The sequence below is a fragment of the Arachis hypogaea genome, chromosome 13, assembly GCF_003086295.3.
Source record: "Arachis hypogaea cultivar Tifrunner chromosome 13, arahy.Tifrunner.gnm2.J5K5, whole genome shotgun sequence".
NCBI classification, from domain to species: Eukaryota; Viridiplantae; Streptophyta; class Magnoliopsida; order Fabales; family Fabaceae; genus Arachis; species Arachis hypogaea.
Window position 1 is genome coordinate 9827143 of NC_092048.1, and position 17622 is coordinate 9844764.

General features: G+C 39.5%; 1 protein-coding gene across 1 annotated transcript; it reads left to right on the forward strand.

Annotated features, from left to right (window-relative positions):
• Positions 1 to 16987: 16987 nt before the first annotated feature.
• Positions 16988 to 17263, forward strand: LOC140177428 (indole-3-acetic acid-induced protein ARG7-like). The gene has a single exon (XM_072210530.1). It carries the CDS (start codon positions 16988 to 16990, stop codon positions 17261 to 17263), a length of 276 nt encoding a protein of 91 aa, XP_072066631.1.
• The last annotated feature ends 359 nt before the right edge of the window (positions 17264 to 17622 follow it).

Genomic DNA, 17622 nt, shown 5'->3' on the forward strand with positions numbered 1-17622 from the left:
AAAAGGGCTAGTGAATGTGGTAACTTGCGAGTGAAGCAAGGGGGAAAATGAATGATCATTGAGGATCAAAGATGATTATGTGAGATGCGGAGAATGGCGGTGGAAGTGCTTGTTATGCCATGGGCCGAAGGGCCATAATTGTTAATGAATTGGCTGGTTATGGATTTAACCGTGAGCCGGATGGCTAGATTATTGCCGTGTTACAGCGGAGCCATGTTTATGGCCAAGTATAAATGCATATATGCTGTTGATTGAATTGTGAATATTTGCACTTCCACCATTGGAGATGAGGGTTTCCCTGGGTAGTAGCAATGGCTAGCCACCATGTGCTCCAGGTTGAGACTCGAAGCTCTGTTAACCCAATGTCGTAAGTGTGGCCGGGCACTGTGAAAGGCCCGGATGAGCTCGCCCCCATAAATATTCACCAGTGAGGGTGATGGATAAATATTCACCAGTGAGGGTGATGGATATGGATCATGATTATGATCAAGTTTATGATGAGTATAACTCGAGTTGGGGATGCACGACAGAGGGACAGTCCAACGGTTAGCTACCAGGACTTGTCGGGTTGGCTCTATAACCGACAGATGATATCATCAGCCACTAGGGACAGGCATGCATCATAAGTATACTACATGAATTGTTTGAGATTGCCTATTTGACTGCATATTACTTGCTATTTGTCTAAATGCCTTAATTGTTCTTATTTGTATATCTCTTGTCTGATATAACTGTGTTTGCTATATTATACTCCTGCTGGTGGTTGGGAGGTCTGAAGGAATTGGAAAGGGAAGTATTAGTTAGACTGAAGAATCTTTAGTCAGTTGCCACTTACGGTTTAGCTTGTTTATAAGCTTTGATATTATCTGGAGGAAGTTCTAGGATTGCCTTCGGCTTTCCTCTATTATTATGTGTTATATATGTGGAAGCTGTTACTGTGCTGGGGACCTCTGGTTCTCACCCATGCGGATTTTGTGGTTTTCAGATGCAGGGCGTGAGGTTTCTCGCTGAGGCATGCTGGAGACTTCCGGATTAGCGAAGATCTTTGTTCTCGGGGCTCTGTTTTGGTTTATATATCTTGTTTAGATACTTTTATCTACATTAAATAATACAAACTGTGATGACTCCTTCTAGAGGGGGATTTTGGAGATTAGATTTCTGTATTTGTGTCCCTTTGGGTTTCCTTTGGGGTTTCCCTTATTTTATTATATGTATATATTGGTATGCTCGAACCGGTTATCTTCGCCGCCGGATTTTGAGTCTTGATATTCCTGTTTTTGATACTCTTTATATATATGATCTTGCGTTAGCTTATCCTTTGCTCGTTGTGTTAGTGATCGGAGTGTTGCGGTTTTTGTCTACCCCTTTTTCTACAAGGCTCCTAGTTATAATCAATCATTCATACTACTATACGTACTAAATTTTTGTTCTAGAGGTCGTAATACCTTGCCATCTCTGAATTATGACTTAAGCATAAGTCTCTGTATGGTAGGGTGTTACATTATGGTATCAGAGCAGTTCGTTCCTGTAGAGCCTGAGGAATGGACTGACTATGCTTCTGTGCATTCTCTGTATGTGTGTTATGTGCTGTTAGTATATCTGCTTGATATAATTGGCATAAACGTTCATGAGCATGCATTTGGGACTTTGAAGCACTAAACTTTCGATATTAAGACTGATCAACTTAATATCGATTGTTTGGTGTGTTTAGGAACTAGATGGCGCCTCGTGGACGCGGTAGAGGTCGTGGGAGAGGACATACGAATGCTCGGGCGCCGGAGACTAACCCTAATGATCCGGTGAACTTTATGACTGCGTTGGAGAACATGGCTGCTGCTATGCAAGCCACTGCTGAGGCTCTTGGTCAACAGATGAACAACCATGGTAATGATGGAGGTGGAGTTCAGGGCCCGATGACACTGGCGAACTTTTTGAAGGTTAATCCACCGAAGTTCAAGGGAACTACTAGCCCGACTGAAGCCGATACATGGTTTCAGGCTATGGAGCGAGCACTACAAGCGCAGGTGGTGCCTGAAGGACAGCGTGTTGAGTTTGCTACCTATTTGCTCACTGGTGAAGCGTCGCATTGGTGGCAGGGTATCCGACGCCTCCTGCAGTAGGGTGATGACTATATCACCTGGGATGTCTTCCGAGAGGAGTTCTATAAGAAGTACTTTCCGACTTCTGCCAGGACAGCCAAGGAGCTTGAATTGTTGCAGCTGAAGCAGGGTACTATGTCCGTATCGGAGTATACTGACAAGTTTGAGGAGCTGTTCAGATTCTCTCGTATGTGTCAAGGGACTCCGGTGGAATATGAGGAATGGAAGTGTGTTAAGTACGAATGAGGACTCCGGAGCGATATTTTCAGTTCAGTGGGACCAATGGAGATTAGGACTTTCTCCGAATTGGTGAACAAGTGTAGGGTTGCTGAAGAGTGTGTGAAGAGGGCAGCCACTGAGAAAGGAAATCACAAGGGATCATTTCTACAAAACCGAGGGAAGAGCTTTGCACCTAGAGGTCCGCCCTTCAAGAGGGGAGGTTCTTTTAGGAGGCCCAACAACAACAACTCCCAAGGGAAAAGGTTTGGGAAGCAGCCTCAGAATGATCAAGCTTGTACTAGGTGTGGAAGTCACCATCCGGGAGTACCATGCAAGGCCGGATGGGGTTTGTGCTACAATTGTGGAAAGGCGGGGCATAAAGCCGCAAGTTGTCCGGAGAAGCAAAAGCAAGGTGCTGGGAAAGCACAACAGACTGGTCAGGTGTTCACAACCTCAGCTGTGGGTGCAGAGGGATCCGAGACACTCATTCGAGGTAACTGTGAAATGGCTGGTCAAACTTTAAATGCTTTATTTGATTCGGGAGCATCGCATTCATTCATTGCATTTGAGAAAGCCCATGAGTTAGGATTGAAGATCGTAACCTTAGGTTATGACTTAAAAGTGTATAATGCTACCTATGAAGCCATGGTAACTAGGCTAGGATGCCCGAAAGTTTCGTTTAGGTTCAAGCAGCGTGAATTTGTCCATAATTTAATCTGCTTACCGATGATCGGTCTTGATCTTATCTTGGGATTGGACTGGTTATCTGAGAACCATGTCCTGCTTGATTGCTCTACAAAGTCGGTGTACTTTATGCCGGAAGATACAGAAGGGCCGGTTGTGGTGAATAATTATTACTTGAATTCGATGATGGTGAACTGTTCTGGAATCGAATGTCAGGGTATCCTGTTGTTAACCGCGGGTGTTTCGGGTGATGATCAAAGGTTGGATCAGATTCCGGTAGTGTGTGAGTTTTCAGAAGTGTTTCCCGATGATATTGAGGAATTTCCACCTAACCGAGAGGTCGAGTTTGCTATTGAATTGGTGCCTGGGGCGGGACCAATCTCAAGTGCTCCTTATAGGATGTCACCGTTAGAGATGGCCGAGCTAAAGTCTCAGTTAGAGGAATTGTTGGGTAAGAACTTTATTCGACCAAGTGTATCCCCGTGGGGTGCTCCAGTGTTACTGGTGAAGAAGAAAGATGGAAGTATGCGGCTCTGTGTGGATTACAGGCAGCTGAACAAGGTCACCATAAAGAATAAGTACCCATTGCCGAGAATTGATGATCTCATGGATCAGTTACAATGAGCTGGGGTTTTCTCTAAGATTGATTTGCGATCCGGTTATCACCAGATAAGGGTGAGGGGTGAGGATATCCCTAAGACCGCTTTTAGGACTCGTTATGGTCATTACGAGTATACTGTAATGTCCTTTGGGTTGACGAACGCCCCTGCAGTATTCATGGATTACATGAATAGAGTATTCCGTCCATTTCTGGATAAATTCGTTGTTGTCTTCATTGATGATATACTAATTTACTCCAAGACTGAGGAAGAGCATGCGGAACACTTGAGGACCGTGTTGCAGATTTTAAAGGAGAAGAAACTCTATGCGAAACTGTCTAAGTGTGAGTTCTGGAAGAGTGAGGTGAAGTTTTTGGGTCACGTGGTGAGTAAGAAGGGAATAGCCGTAGATCCAACTAAGGTAGAAGCTGTGATGGATTGGAGGCAACCAATCACAGTAACCGAGATAAGGAGTTTTCTGGGTTTAGCTGGCTATTACCGAAGGTTCATCAAGGGCTTTTCGCAATTAGCCTTGCCGTTGACAAAGTTAACCCGCAAAGATACCCCGTTTGTTTGGACTCCTGAGTGCGAGGAGAGCTTTCAGGCATTGAAGAAAAAGTTGACCACTGCACCTGTGTTAGTGTTACCTGAGCCGAACGAGCCTTTTGAGGTATACTGTGATGCCTCGTTAAAGGGTCTAGGATGCGTGCTGATGCAGCATCATAATGTGGTGGCGTATGCCTCACGACAGTTAAGACCTCATGAAGTTAGTTACCCTACACACGATCTGGAACTCGCTGCGGTCGTGTTTGCCTTGAAGGTGTGGAGGCATTATCTCTATGGGGTTAAGTTCCAAGTCTTCTCCGATCACAAGAGCTTGAAATACCTCTTTGATCAGAAAGAGCTTAATATGAGGCAAAGGAGGTGGATGGAATTGTTGAAAGACTATGACTTTGAGTTAAATTACCATCCTGGAAAGGCGAATATAGTGGCGGATGCGTTAAGTCGGAAGTCGTTATATGCGTCTTGGATGATGCTTCAAGAGGAGAAGTTGCTCAAGGGATTCGAGAGTCTAAAAATTGGTGTTCGAGAAGTATCTGGAACCTTGTGTTTGAGCCGATTAGAAATCTCAAGTGACTTTAAGTCCGAACTCCTAAAGGCTCATGAAAACGATGAAGCGTTATGGAAGGTGTTACCGGCTATCGAGCAAGGAAAACAGTGGAGAGTGTCGGAAGAAAAGGATGGGTTATGGAGATTCAAGGGTAGGATCATTGTGTCGGATGTTGGCACTTTGAGGCAAGATATCTTAAAGGAGGCACACAAAATCAGATTCTCCATTCACCCGGGAAGTACTAAGATGTACCATGATTTAAAGGCGATGTTTTGGTGGCCGGGTATGAAGAATGATGTGGCGGAATATGTTTCAAAGTGCTTAACTTGTCAAAAGGTAAAGATTGAACATCAAAGACCTTCCGGGATGTTGCAACCTTTAGAGGTTCCGCAATGGAAGTGGGAAAGTATTGCAATGGACTTTGTGTCGGGATTGCCAAGGACTAGGACTGGTTTTGATGCTATCTGGGTGATTGTGGACCGACTGACCAAGTCAGCTCACTTTTTGCCCATTCGGATGACTTACACCCTTGAGGAGTTAGCACGGTTATACATAAAGGAAATTGTGAGACTTCATGGTGTACCTGCTACTATAATCTCTGATAGAGATCCTCGTTTCACTTCGAGATTCTGGGGTGCATTTCAGAAAGCTTTTGGAACCCGATTAAGCTTGAGTACAACTTACCATCCTCAAACAGATGGTCAATCTGAGAGGACGATCCAAACACTAGAGGATATGTTGAGAGCTTGTGTTTTGGACCAACCAGCGAGTTGGGATCGGTATATGCCATTAGTAGAGTTTGCATACAATAATAGTTACCATGCGAGCATCGGAATGGCTCCGTATGAGGCATTGTATGGGAGGAAATGTCAATCTCCGCTATGTTGGTATGAAGCTGGAGAGAAAGGCTTGTTGGGGCCGGAAATGATAGCTGAGACCACTGAACAAGTCAAGAAAATCCGAGACAGGATGCTTACGGCGCAGAGTCGCCAAAAGAGTTACGCCGATCAAAGGCGGAAGCCCTTGGAATTTGAGGAAGGAGATCATGTTTTCCTGAAGGTTACTCCGACCACAGGAGTAGGTAGAGCGATTAAAGCAAAGAAGTTGAATCCTCGATACATTGGTCAATTTCAGATCCTGGAGAGGATTGGACCGGTGGCGTATCGAATGGCACTACCACCTCATCTATCGAACCTGCACGACGTGTTTCACGTGTCACAGCTTCGGAAGTCCACTCCTGATGCTAGCCATGTATTAGAACCTGAATCGGTTCAGTTAAGGGAAGATTTGTCGCTTCCAGTGGCTCCAGTCAGAATTGATGATACTAGTATTAAACGATTGCGTGGAAAAGAGGTTTCATTAGTCAAAGTGGCTTGGAGTCGAGGCGGTGTTGAGGACCACACTTGGGAACTTGAGTCGGAGATGCGTACGGATTATCCGCACTTATTCTCAGGTAATTGAATTTGAATTTGAATTTTGTGGGCAAAATTCCCAATTAGGTGGGTAGAATGTAAGACCCGGTCAATTAACGGCTAACTAACCCATAAAATGAGAATTTATTCTAGAAAGCCAAAAATGTTATTTTTATGGCTAAATGTGATAGAGGAGATTGAGACGAGAATTTCGGTACCAATTTTATAGAAATCGGACCAAGATTGGACCGAACGAGCCAAACCGGACCGACCAGACCCAAAGTGGGCCCTTGGCCCAACATAACTAAACCAAAACCCTAGTTTTCAGCACTCTCTCTCCTCACACAACACCAAAATACGCTGAAAATTGAGATGGAAGGGGGAAGAACACTCTCTCAACTTCCTTCTCTCACTTGATCTTCAAACCACCATAACTTTTGATCTAGAGCTCCGATTGCCGCTCCGTTTGCGGCCATGCGTTCATCGTGGAGAGCTCTACAAAACCCATATAATCAATCTTGAGGTAAGCCACGTTTTACTGTTCGAAATTCCAGCCCTTGATTTCGAGTTTCATGAGAAAAAATGTTGAGATTTTGGGTTCTTTGATGTTATAGGACCCAACTCTCTTGAAGGAGAAGGTTAATCTTGTCTCCTTGGACCTTGGGTGTGGTAAGATTCTCAACCCTAGTGTAATTTGTTGTTCTATGAGGTTTGGGTATTGAGATATTGTGTATGGGTATGATGATTGTGGCTTAGGTTGTGTATATGTGAATATTGGAGCTTGATTGGTGATTTTGGAAAGCTTGGAAGAGGGTTTTGTGTGACAAAATCTATTCTTGGAGGTGTTGATACCTTGAGAGCTTGTGGACAAGTGGTTTGGAAGTGCTCCGGTTGAGCTTGGGAAATCGGCTAAGGTATGGTTTCGGTTTCCCGTATCTAATATGTAATGTGGTAGGAAATACTTAGGCTAGAGGCCCTAAGATAGGCATTGAATTGTTGGTGTTGTTGAATGGTTGAGATATATGATGTGTTCATATATGTGATTATGAATATTGATGCATTGATTGTGTGATATATAAGAAATGCATGTTGTGATATATGCTTGATGGATGATTAAGGTTGAATTGGTGGGTGGTACCATGTTGATGGTGAGTATGATGTTGATTATATATAGTGATTGTTGATTGGAAATGGTATTGTTGGAAATTGGGATGAGGAAGGATGTATGACATGATATTGTGTTTGTCCTTTAGCCATTTGATAGAGAAGTGTTAAAATGGTTGGATGTGGTTTTGAGAATTTTGGTAAAATGTCAATGTGTGAGATTGAGGATGGCTTGTTGTTGATTTTGGTACATTTTGAATGATTTCAAAGAGAAGGGTTGAAATTGGCATGTTTTGATTGATCTTGAAAAGAGTTGAAAGTGGCTTGTTTTGAAAATGGCACTTTGTGGTTTTGAATGAAAATATGGTTTTTGGGCATACTTTGATGGGACATAACTTGGACTACGGATCTTTGATTTGTGCCAAATCTGTTTAGAAATAAAATTGGATCCGGGATGTCCATGCCGTTCGAAGAACGGGTGAAAAATGATTTAAAATGAGAGAGTTATGACCGTCGAAAGATTGGGGGTTGAATCTGTGAATTCTGCAGCTTTTAACTTAGAAAATTTTTAGCAGAATGACCCCTCGCGCGTAGGCGCACTTGGCGCGTACGCGCCGTTCTTCAAGAAAGCATCATCCACGCGTGCGCGTGGTGTGCGCGGGCGCGTCGATGCGCTGCATCGAATGCCAAGCCATTTTCCAGAGAGTTGTGCCAGAGTTGTGCCTGGGGCACAATGTATTCGCGCGTATGCGTGGCTGACGCGTGCGCGTCGTTTGGCTAATTTTCAACCCACGCGTTCGCGCGTATGACGCTTGCGCGTCGATGAGTTTTAAGGCCATCCACGCGTGCGCGTGGAGTGCGCGTACGCGTGGCCCTGTTTTCATCCCAAAGTTGATTTTTGAGTTTTAAAAGCCAAATTTCATACTTCTAAGCCTCCGATCTCACCACTTATATCTTAAATCATTATGATATGCCTAGCATGAGAAAAAGGGCTAGTGAATGTGGTAACTTGCGAGTGAAGCAAGGGGGAAAATGAATGATCATTGAGGATCAAAGATGATTATGTGAGATGCGGAGAATGGCGGTGGAAGTGCTTGTTATGCCATGGGCCGAAGGGCCATAATTGTTAATGAATTGGCTGGTTATGGATTTAACCGTGAGCCGGATGGCTAGATTATTGCCGTGTTACAGCGGAGCCATGTTTATGGCCAAGTATAAATGCATATATGCTGTTGATTGAATTGTGAATGTTTGCACTTCCACCATTGGAGATGAGGGTTTCCCTGGGTAGTAGCAATGGCTAGCCACCATGTGCTCCAGGTTGAGACTCGAAGCTCTGTTAACCCAATGTCGTAAGTGTGGCCGGGCACTGTGAAAGGCCCGGATGAGCTCGCCCCCATAAATATTCACCAGTGAGGGTGATGGATAAATATTCACCAGTGAGGGTGATGGATATGGATCATGATTATGATCAAGTTTATGATGAGTATAACTCGAGTTGGGGATGCACGACAGAGGGACAGTCCAACGGTTAGCTACCAGGACTTGTCGGGTTGGCTCTATAACCGACAGATGATATCATCAGCCACTAGGGACAGGCATGCATCATAAGTATACTACATGAATTGTTTGAGATTGCCTATTTGACTGCATATTACTTGCTATTTGTCTAAATGCCTTAATTGTTCTTATTTGTATATCTCTTGTCTGATATAACTGTGTTTGCTATATTATACTCCTGCTGGTGGTTGGGAGGTCTGAAGGAATTGGAAAGGGAAGTATTAGTTAGACTGAAGAATCTTTAGTCAGTTGCCACTTACGGTTTAGCTTGTTTATAAGCTTTGATATTATCTGGAGGAAGTTCTAGGATTGCCTTCGGCTTTCCTCTATTATTATGTGTTATATATGTGGAAGCTGTTACTGTGCTGGGGACCTCTGGTTCTCACCCATGCGGATTTTGTGGTTTTCAGATGCAGGGCGTGAGGTTTCTCGCTGAGGCATGCTGGAGACTTCCGGATTAGCGAAGATCTTTGTTCTCGGGGCTCTGTTTTGGTTTATATATCTTGTTTAGATACTTTTATCTACATTAAATAATACAAACTGTGATGACTCCTTCTAGAGGGGGATTTTGGAGATTAGATTTCTGTATTTGTGTCCCTTTGGGTTTCCTTTGGGGTTTCCCTTATTTTATTATATGTATATATTGGTATGCTCGAACCGGTTATCTTCGCCGCCGGATTTTGAGTCTTGATATTCCTGTTTTTGATACTCTTTATATATATGATCTTGCGTTAGCTTATCCTTTGCTCGTTGTGTTAGTGATCGGAGTGTTGCGGTTTTTGTCTACCCCTTTTTCTACAAGGCTCCTAGTTATAATCAATCATTCATACTACTATACGTACTAAATTTTTGTTCTAGAGGTCGTAATACCTTGCCATCTCTGAATTATGACTTAAGCATAAGTCTCTGTATGGTAGGGTGTTACAGAGGAAGCTTTCTTGGACCTCACTTCTTGCTTCAATGGGCTATAAGTAATTCTAAAGGAGACTAACATAGATTAGTTGAGAACAATTTGTAGTGGAAATTAGTAGCTATCATCTCAATGAGATGTCAAGGATGTAAATATCAGAATTTTTTTCACAATTTCAATGAATTTATACACTTAATCACTAAATACTTATAGATTCAATTAAAGTCGACTATAATCTTTTTTATTTTTTTTTATCATATAATATTTTTTTATCCGATTAGACTCAATTAGCCATCAGATAATACATCGTACCCGGTATAATTGAGTTGGGTTGGATTTGACCCCAGACTCGAATTACCCGTACCCACACCTAGGGATGGCAAAAATCCCCAGCGGGGCGGATATCCGCGGGGATTTACCCGTCACGGGGCGGATATGGGGACGATTTTGTACCCGCGGGGACGGGGGACGGGGCCCCGTATATTAAACGGGGCGGGGGCGGGGATAGAGGTCCCCGCCCCGTGGAGACCCGTTTAAACTCCGTTTATGTAAAAAGACTAGAATACCCCATTTGTGTGTACTATGATTTTGTTAAGCATTTGTTATAATTATTGAATTAAGTTAAATATAATTTATATGATTATAATTAAGCATTTGTTATCATTTTCATTATCTTTGTTTGCTTTTTCTATTATAATTACTGTGATTTGGATAAACATTTGTTATAATTATTCTAAAATTTTTATTATTTTACTGATTTTGAATTTTTGGTTAAGCATTTGAGTGCTATACATGTAATTCATAATATTGAAGTAGATATTGATGTAAGTAAAATACTAAATTATATACAATACACTATTTTTTAAATTTTTTTCTAATTTTTTTCAATTTTTATTATTTTTTTATAAAAATCCGCGGATATCCGCGGAGACCCGGGTCCCCGGCGGATATGGGGCCCCCGTTACCCGTCACGGGGATGGGGCGGGGACGGGGACGAATAATGGAGGCGGGGGCGGGGGGCGGGGGGCATGTCCCCGCCCCCATGGGGACCCGTTGCCATCCCTACCCACACCTTCCTAGTTCCTAATAGAAAGGCAACTAGTCCAACGTAACGAACCAATAAAAAAAGGGTTCCGTTAGAGAACTAATTAGGGGGTGAAACCAACTCTAACTAACTAATTAAAAAATATGTCCGTTATAAAGAAAAAAAAAAAAGAAAACAATTCTCTACTGTCCTAATTTTTTCAAATATCAAAATCAGAAATAAAAGAAAGTTGACTTAGTTTATTTATATTGTAGTTGGTTGCCTAGACTTTTTCATAAAAAAATTCAAAATGTAGAAAGAAAATTTTGAATAAATCTAAAAATTAATTGCTGGAGTGGTGGCTATTTGCACTGACTGGCTGGTTAGCTTATGGAGAATAAGAGAATCGGTCACTCTCTTATTCTTCTCATAACAATTCACCATCATCAAGCCATAGCTGGCAGATAATAGTAACCAGAGCATGCCAGCTTTCTTCTTTTGAGTGGAGAATCTATATATGCTTCTCAGTGTCTCTAATACATATTGTTTCATTTAATCTATGTATGTAACACCTCTGCACTTCTCAGAAAGTTTATAACTATTTCTCTGATGCCGTACATCCGATGGCTCTATTTGTAGAATATGGTCTCTGAGAAAATGCAAATTAATAACCCAACGTGAAGAATAAAAGCTAATTTATGACGACAAATTATTTGCACAAAACTAAACGGACCAAGTACAGTGAGAATTGGTCACCTATAACCTTGTCAAATGTCAACTCATTACATGTTTCCTATGGGGAACCTTAGCTGCCTCTATGCTTCCATGTCTGACTCTCCTTCCTCATCTTCATCCTCATCCTGTTGCATTAAGCAAATGCTTTGCTCTTCTTCTCTTGGAGCCATAAGCCGCTTCAAATTTTTTACCACAGTTTTGAGGCTTTCTGAGAAGCTAGCAATGGCAAGTTGTCTAATGGTGTAATTAACAAGAATTACGCATGGTCTAAATGGATCCTTGTGTATAAATTTCAAGTTTTAGCAGAAAGTAGTATCCACAATAAAAGTGAACTTTTTATAAGAAGGGAATCAGACAACTAGTTGTACCTGAAACGAGTTTTCCAACGTGAGAGGACTATGACTTAAACTGAAGGCAACAATTTTTTTTTAAGTTCGACGGAATAGATTTTGAAGGATACCCCTTCCAATCAAGCAGCCTTAATTGCTCAGGTAGAAGAATAGTTCGACATGAAAGGTTTGTGTTCCGAAGAATGAGAATTCTAAGTTTCTTCATCTTTTCAAGGGCAGTGTCAGTCCAATCATGTTCTTCACATTGAACAAGCTTTATTCCTTCAATTTTTTTATTTTCCTATGAAATAAGAGTATGTCACATTAAATGTTATTATTTTCGAGGAAGGCTTGAAGGAACAAAATAAAACAAAACTTTTCAAAACTTTTGCAATGTCTATTGATGGGAGGAAGACAAATAACTAGAATACCCTGCATCTGACAGGTAAAAGTTAAATAAGAAAGAAAGTTTGTGTAGTTCTCACTTTATCATCGGGTAGTAGTTCAAGAACATCTTCATGAAACCATAATCTGCTGCGGTCACTAACTTCTCTTGGTGCCTCCTGCTTCACAATCTCTCTACCCATATTCTGTATTAGATCATGCATCCTCAAGTAACCATCGTTGATAGTTAAGAGAGATTTATCAACTAGTATTCTAATACCATCTTCTGTAAACATACCACATCCATGTAATACATTTTTTACATATTCCCATTTCTTCCCATTGAAGAAGCATGCTATGTCAAGAAAAATATCCTTTTCATTGCCTTCAAGACTATCATAGCTTACTCTAAGAACACTTTGAATGTCTTTAGGAGGATTCTTCAAGACTATCATAGCTTACTCTAAGAACTCTATTTCTTGAATACATTTGTTATAACATAAGAATGAATGTTTATTTTTAATATGCTATTTAATTATCGAACTCTATTGATTTACATAGTCCTCATTGGTATGACAACATAAGAGTGAAAATGAGTGAATGAGAGATTGACAATGGCAAGATTATGATTATGTGACAATAGTATGAAGTATTATGTGTCAAGTTTTTAATATAACACTATTTTGTTCCATGATCAGCTCATGGACAAATAAGGAATCTAATCCCTATCTGATATATATGAACTGAAACATGAAAATTCTACTGATGCATAAATTTGATTTCATTCAGATTTGACACAAGCTAAATTTGTTTAAACAATATCTTGTCATGAATTTCTCATTTATCAAATGATTGATACAAGGAAGAAAACAAAATATAAAATCTCAAAAAGAAAATGCCTTCTGTACAAGTTACTCTCAACTAATCTATTCTCCATTAGCATGATTTACAGCCTACTCAACTGAGAAGCGAGGTTTAAGAACTCATCCTCCCTGCATGGAATTGTGAGACCACCATTCGGATGATCATAACCGAATTCTTCTTCTGTATGGTTTAGTAATTCTTGAAACAAAGGTTGGTTCAAGTATGATACAGGAATTACAAACCTCCTCATTTTATCTCCAACATAAACTGCAAGATATCCTTTTGGGACATCATTGCTCTTTGTTGCTCTTCTAATACCTGGTATGCGGAAAGCCATTGTTTTTTTATGCTTCTTGGTAAAGGACTAATATGAGAAAGAAATATTTGAGTTTTCCTAAACTTCTAATACTTGAGAGTATGCGAATGATCGGTGTTGCTCAAGAACACAAGAAGTAGTGTATATATATATATAGTCGCTAGGATCTTCTGCAAACCAATTTCCTGAAGAGATAATTTTGAATAAGATAGGATCTACCAAGTGACAATGATGCATCACAAGAAATCACATGATATTGTCTTGAAGGTGTTAGGAAGTTCATCGAGAGTGCATACCCCACCTCTTCATATAATGGCCAACAGATTAGCCTCTTGAAATTAATGAGATCTACATCAAAACAGTACATACCTTACATAATGCTTATGCATTGTACTAAAGCTACTCCATTAGTTAATAGACATGCTCTAGACAGCTCTTGTTTATTCAAATTGAGATTGCTTCTAAGAATGAAATTGTAAACCTTGACCATGACCTTATCTGTTAGCTTTGAAACTATTTGTAATGAGCCAATATGAACCTCATCTTTTTCAAGTACACCAGATAATAAGCAGTACCAACTGGAATTTGAAAACCATGGGCAAACATGTTCCAATTACACTTCCTCTTGCATATATATGGTGGGCCTTGTATTATCTACTATGAATTGACATTTAAGTTTCACTTGAGCACCTAGCATTTGATTGCAAGTGGCTGCTTTATTAGCCATTCCTTGACAAGGTGGGGTATGCATTCTCAAACAACTGCTTAATCCTTGATAGAGGCCTCTAGGACAATACCATGTGATCTCTCATGTAGTGATGTGTATGCATTCCTATCATTTTCAACAATCTTTTATCATAGAAATAGTTTTCTGAAGAATCTTAAAATCTATAAATACACTTGCTCTTGCCTTCAAAAACAACATAACTCATTGGCAATCTTTTAAGTGTCAAACACTTAAAAAACACATTATTCTTTGAAACTTGGAACTCCTCCTTGCTGTGTTTCTTACATATACTAAAAAAATGGGTTTCCGTTTACCTGTTATTCGAAGGACATCATCATTCTCAGCTAGCCAAGCAGCTTCAAAATCTGTGGAAGTCCCAAAGGGGCATCTAGCAGTGTATGTTGGAGAGAAACAGAAGCGGTTTGTGATCCCCGTTTCATATTTGAACCAACCTTCAATCCAAGACTTGTTGAGCCAAGCTGAGGAAGAGTTCGGATATGATCATCCTATGGGAGGCCTAACAATTCCTTGCAGTGAAGATGTTTTCCAACAAATCACTTCTCGCTTGAATTGACGATGAATCTCACGCTGTAGGAGACTGACCTAGATTAGTATACAAATTTTGTAGAATAGGCAACTTGTAAAGATTACACATTTTTCTAAGTAAATGAAAGAAGAATGATCATTACTATTTACTACGACAAGTTCTAAGTGTTTCTTTTGTTTTTGGTTTAATGGAAAAGAAAGAATTCAACTACTCTAGTATTTCATCTTTCTTTCTTTTTAAAATATTTTATCTTCTCTCTACAAACAGAACATTATGCAGTATCTAGTAGTGACAATGCTGCCTGGTGTAAGAAAAGCCATACTTCATTGTTCATTTGTTCTCATAGATTGCACTAATACACAAGTATATAAAATTATAAGATTTGAAATAGAAAAAAAAGGATAGAAAATTATGAGTGTTTTAAATAAAAGAACATGCATGGAAAACTTTAATTCATGGCACCAATGATACACAAGATGCTGCTTCTGCCAACTGCCAATGCAAGTTTACACTAACAAAGGGTGAATTTCAACTGGTAACATCTCCTCTATAGCTAAAGAAATTTCTAAGATGGGATGTATGGCTTATTTATTCATATATGTCTGTTCTCTTATTTCTTTATTGAAGTTTTAGCCATGCCTTAACATTTTCAAAAAGCAAAGATCAGTCTTGAATTTAACTGATTAAGTTCTATTTTCTTCCAAGGCCAGCTGCAATTTTACTCAATATTTGGTTAAATTTTCTAAATGATCTCTTATTTATGCAACAAATCATCAAAATTGGATTCAAGTTTGGATAATTAAATGTCCCTTCACCTTTTTTTTTCTGCATTCTGAAATTATGAGCAATCATGTGTCCAAAAATGAATGCAAATGGAGATGTTAAATGTTCAGATATGAATTTGCATTTCTATAACACTGTCCTCTACAAAATTAGAATCACCGTGAAAATTGAAGTTTGTGACATTCAATCCAGGAATATCTCGAGCTTGTGTTACTTTTTATAATGACATGGAATGACTCTTCCTTTACTTCTAATATAAGAAAATTATTTCTTAACAGATTTACAATTGTAGTTGCAACCCACTATTCAAAATTCTAATTTAAATTAAATAAATCATCAATTTCAGTGAATTTCTTCAAAACAAAGTTGAACTTAATTTTGATTTGCTGCATAAATATAAGAGGTCATTCAGATAAAACAAAAGCCAAAAATAAAAAATAAAATTAGTCAACAAATGAGATGCAATAACTTTCTTTCATTCATCTAAATTTTTACACTTTCAAAGGAATGATATAAGGAAGAGACCAAAATGGACAATCTTCAAAACAAAAAAAAGGATCCTTCTTTACAAAATTTGTCTCAGCTAATCTATGTCAGTCTCTATGAGCACAATTTACTGCCCACTTAATTGACAAGTGAGGTTCAAGAAGGCATCCTCGCTGCATGGAATTGTGAGACCGCCTGTTGGGTGATCATAACCGAATTCTTCTTCTGATTGGCTTAGTAACTCTTGAAATGAAGGTTGGTTCAAGTAATATACAGGAATCACAAATCGCCTCATCTTATCTCCCACATAGACTGCAAGATAGCCTTTTGGAACATTAGTCCCTTTTGCTGCAGAAAGTGATGCCTTTCTAATACTTGGAATGCGAAAAGCCATTGTTGTTGAAGGATTTGTTTGAGAGAAATATGTGAGTTCTAATACTTGAGGAGATGCAACTGATTTGTGTTGGTTGAGAACACAAGTAGTAGTGTATATATAGTTGCTATCCCAAAGAAATAAATTTGATGAAGCTGTAAAATGGGGTCTGCAAAGTGACAAATGATCACAAGAGATCACATGGTACTGTCTTGGAAATTTCTATATCAAAGGTTAGGTCTCTATTATCAAACATGCTTCCAACATCTCACATGTTTCTTCAGATAGACATTTATAGCTCCGAAACATGGGGTTCTGAGGCCAGAAGAGAACCAAAAGTTGGTCTCACAAGCCATTATGGACCTCAACTTTTCAAGTACACCAGATTATAAGTTACAATTTTTTGGCCTACCCTCTATAATGAGGACCTTGAATTATGTAGAATAAGAAGTTGGTACACATGAAAGTTCTTTAAGACAATACCATGTGATCTCCTACATGCCATTGTTTCCTAATAGGTCCCATCTCATAGCCTTCCTCCACCAATCATTCAAGGAGATACATATTCATAACATATCCTTCCATCTATATAAATGTTCATGGTTGCAAGCATTTAGGACCAACACAACTCATTCACATCCTCAAATAATAAGAAACTCGAAGGCTTAGATCTTATTTATAAGTCATTTCTAAGACTACTCTTTCATCAATACATACAAAAATGGGTTTTCATTTAGCTGGTATCAGAAGAAAGCTATCATTTAATTCGAACCAAGCATCTTCAAAAGCTTTAGAAGTCCCAAAAGGCCATCTTGCTGTCTATGTTGGAGAGAATATGAAGCGGTTTCTGATTCCCGTTTCGTCTTTGAACCAGACTTCGTTTCAAGAATTACTAAGCCAAGCAGAAGAAGAATTTGGATATGATCATCCAATGGGTGGTCTCACTATTCCATGCAGTGAGGAAGCTTTCTTGGACCTCACTTCTTGCTTAATATAAGTAATTCTAAAGGAGACTGACATAGATTAGTTGAGAGACAATTTTGTAGTGGAAATTAGTAGCTATCATCTAAATGAGATGTCAAGGATGTAAATATCAGAAATTTTTTCACAATTTCAATGAATTTATACACTTAATCACTAAATACTTATAGACTCAATTTCTTTGGTATATTCTCTTCAGTTATGTTTATTTATAATGGAATGCTGGAGAATTTTATTTTCTAAAACACATTAAGCACTCCACCATGTGAATTAGTGAAATGAAGGAACGAAGCATATGATTAAATTTAATAAATTGGTTAAATTGAACATTAATTAATTGAATTAGTTTCCTGCATTTTGAATTTGGAAAAGCTC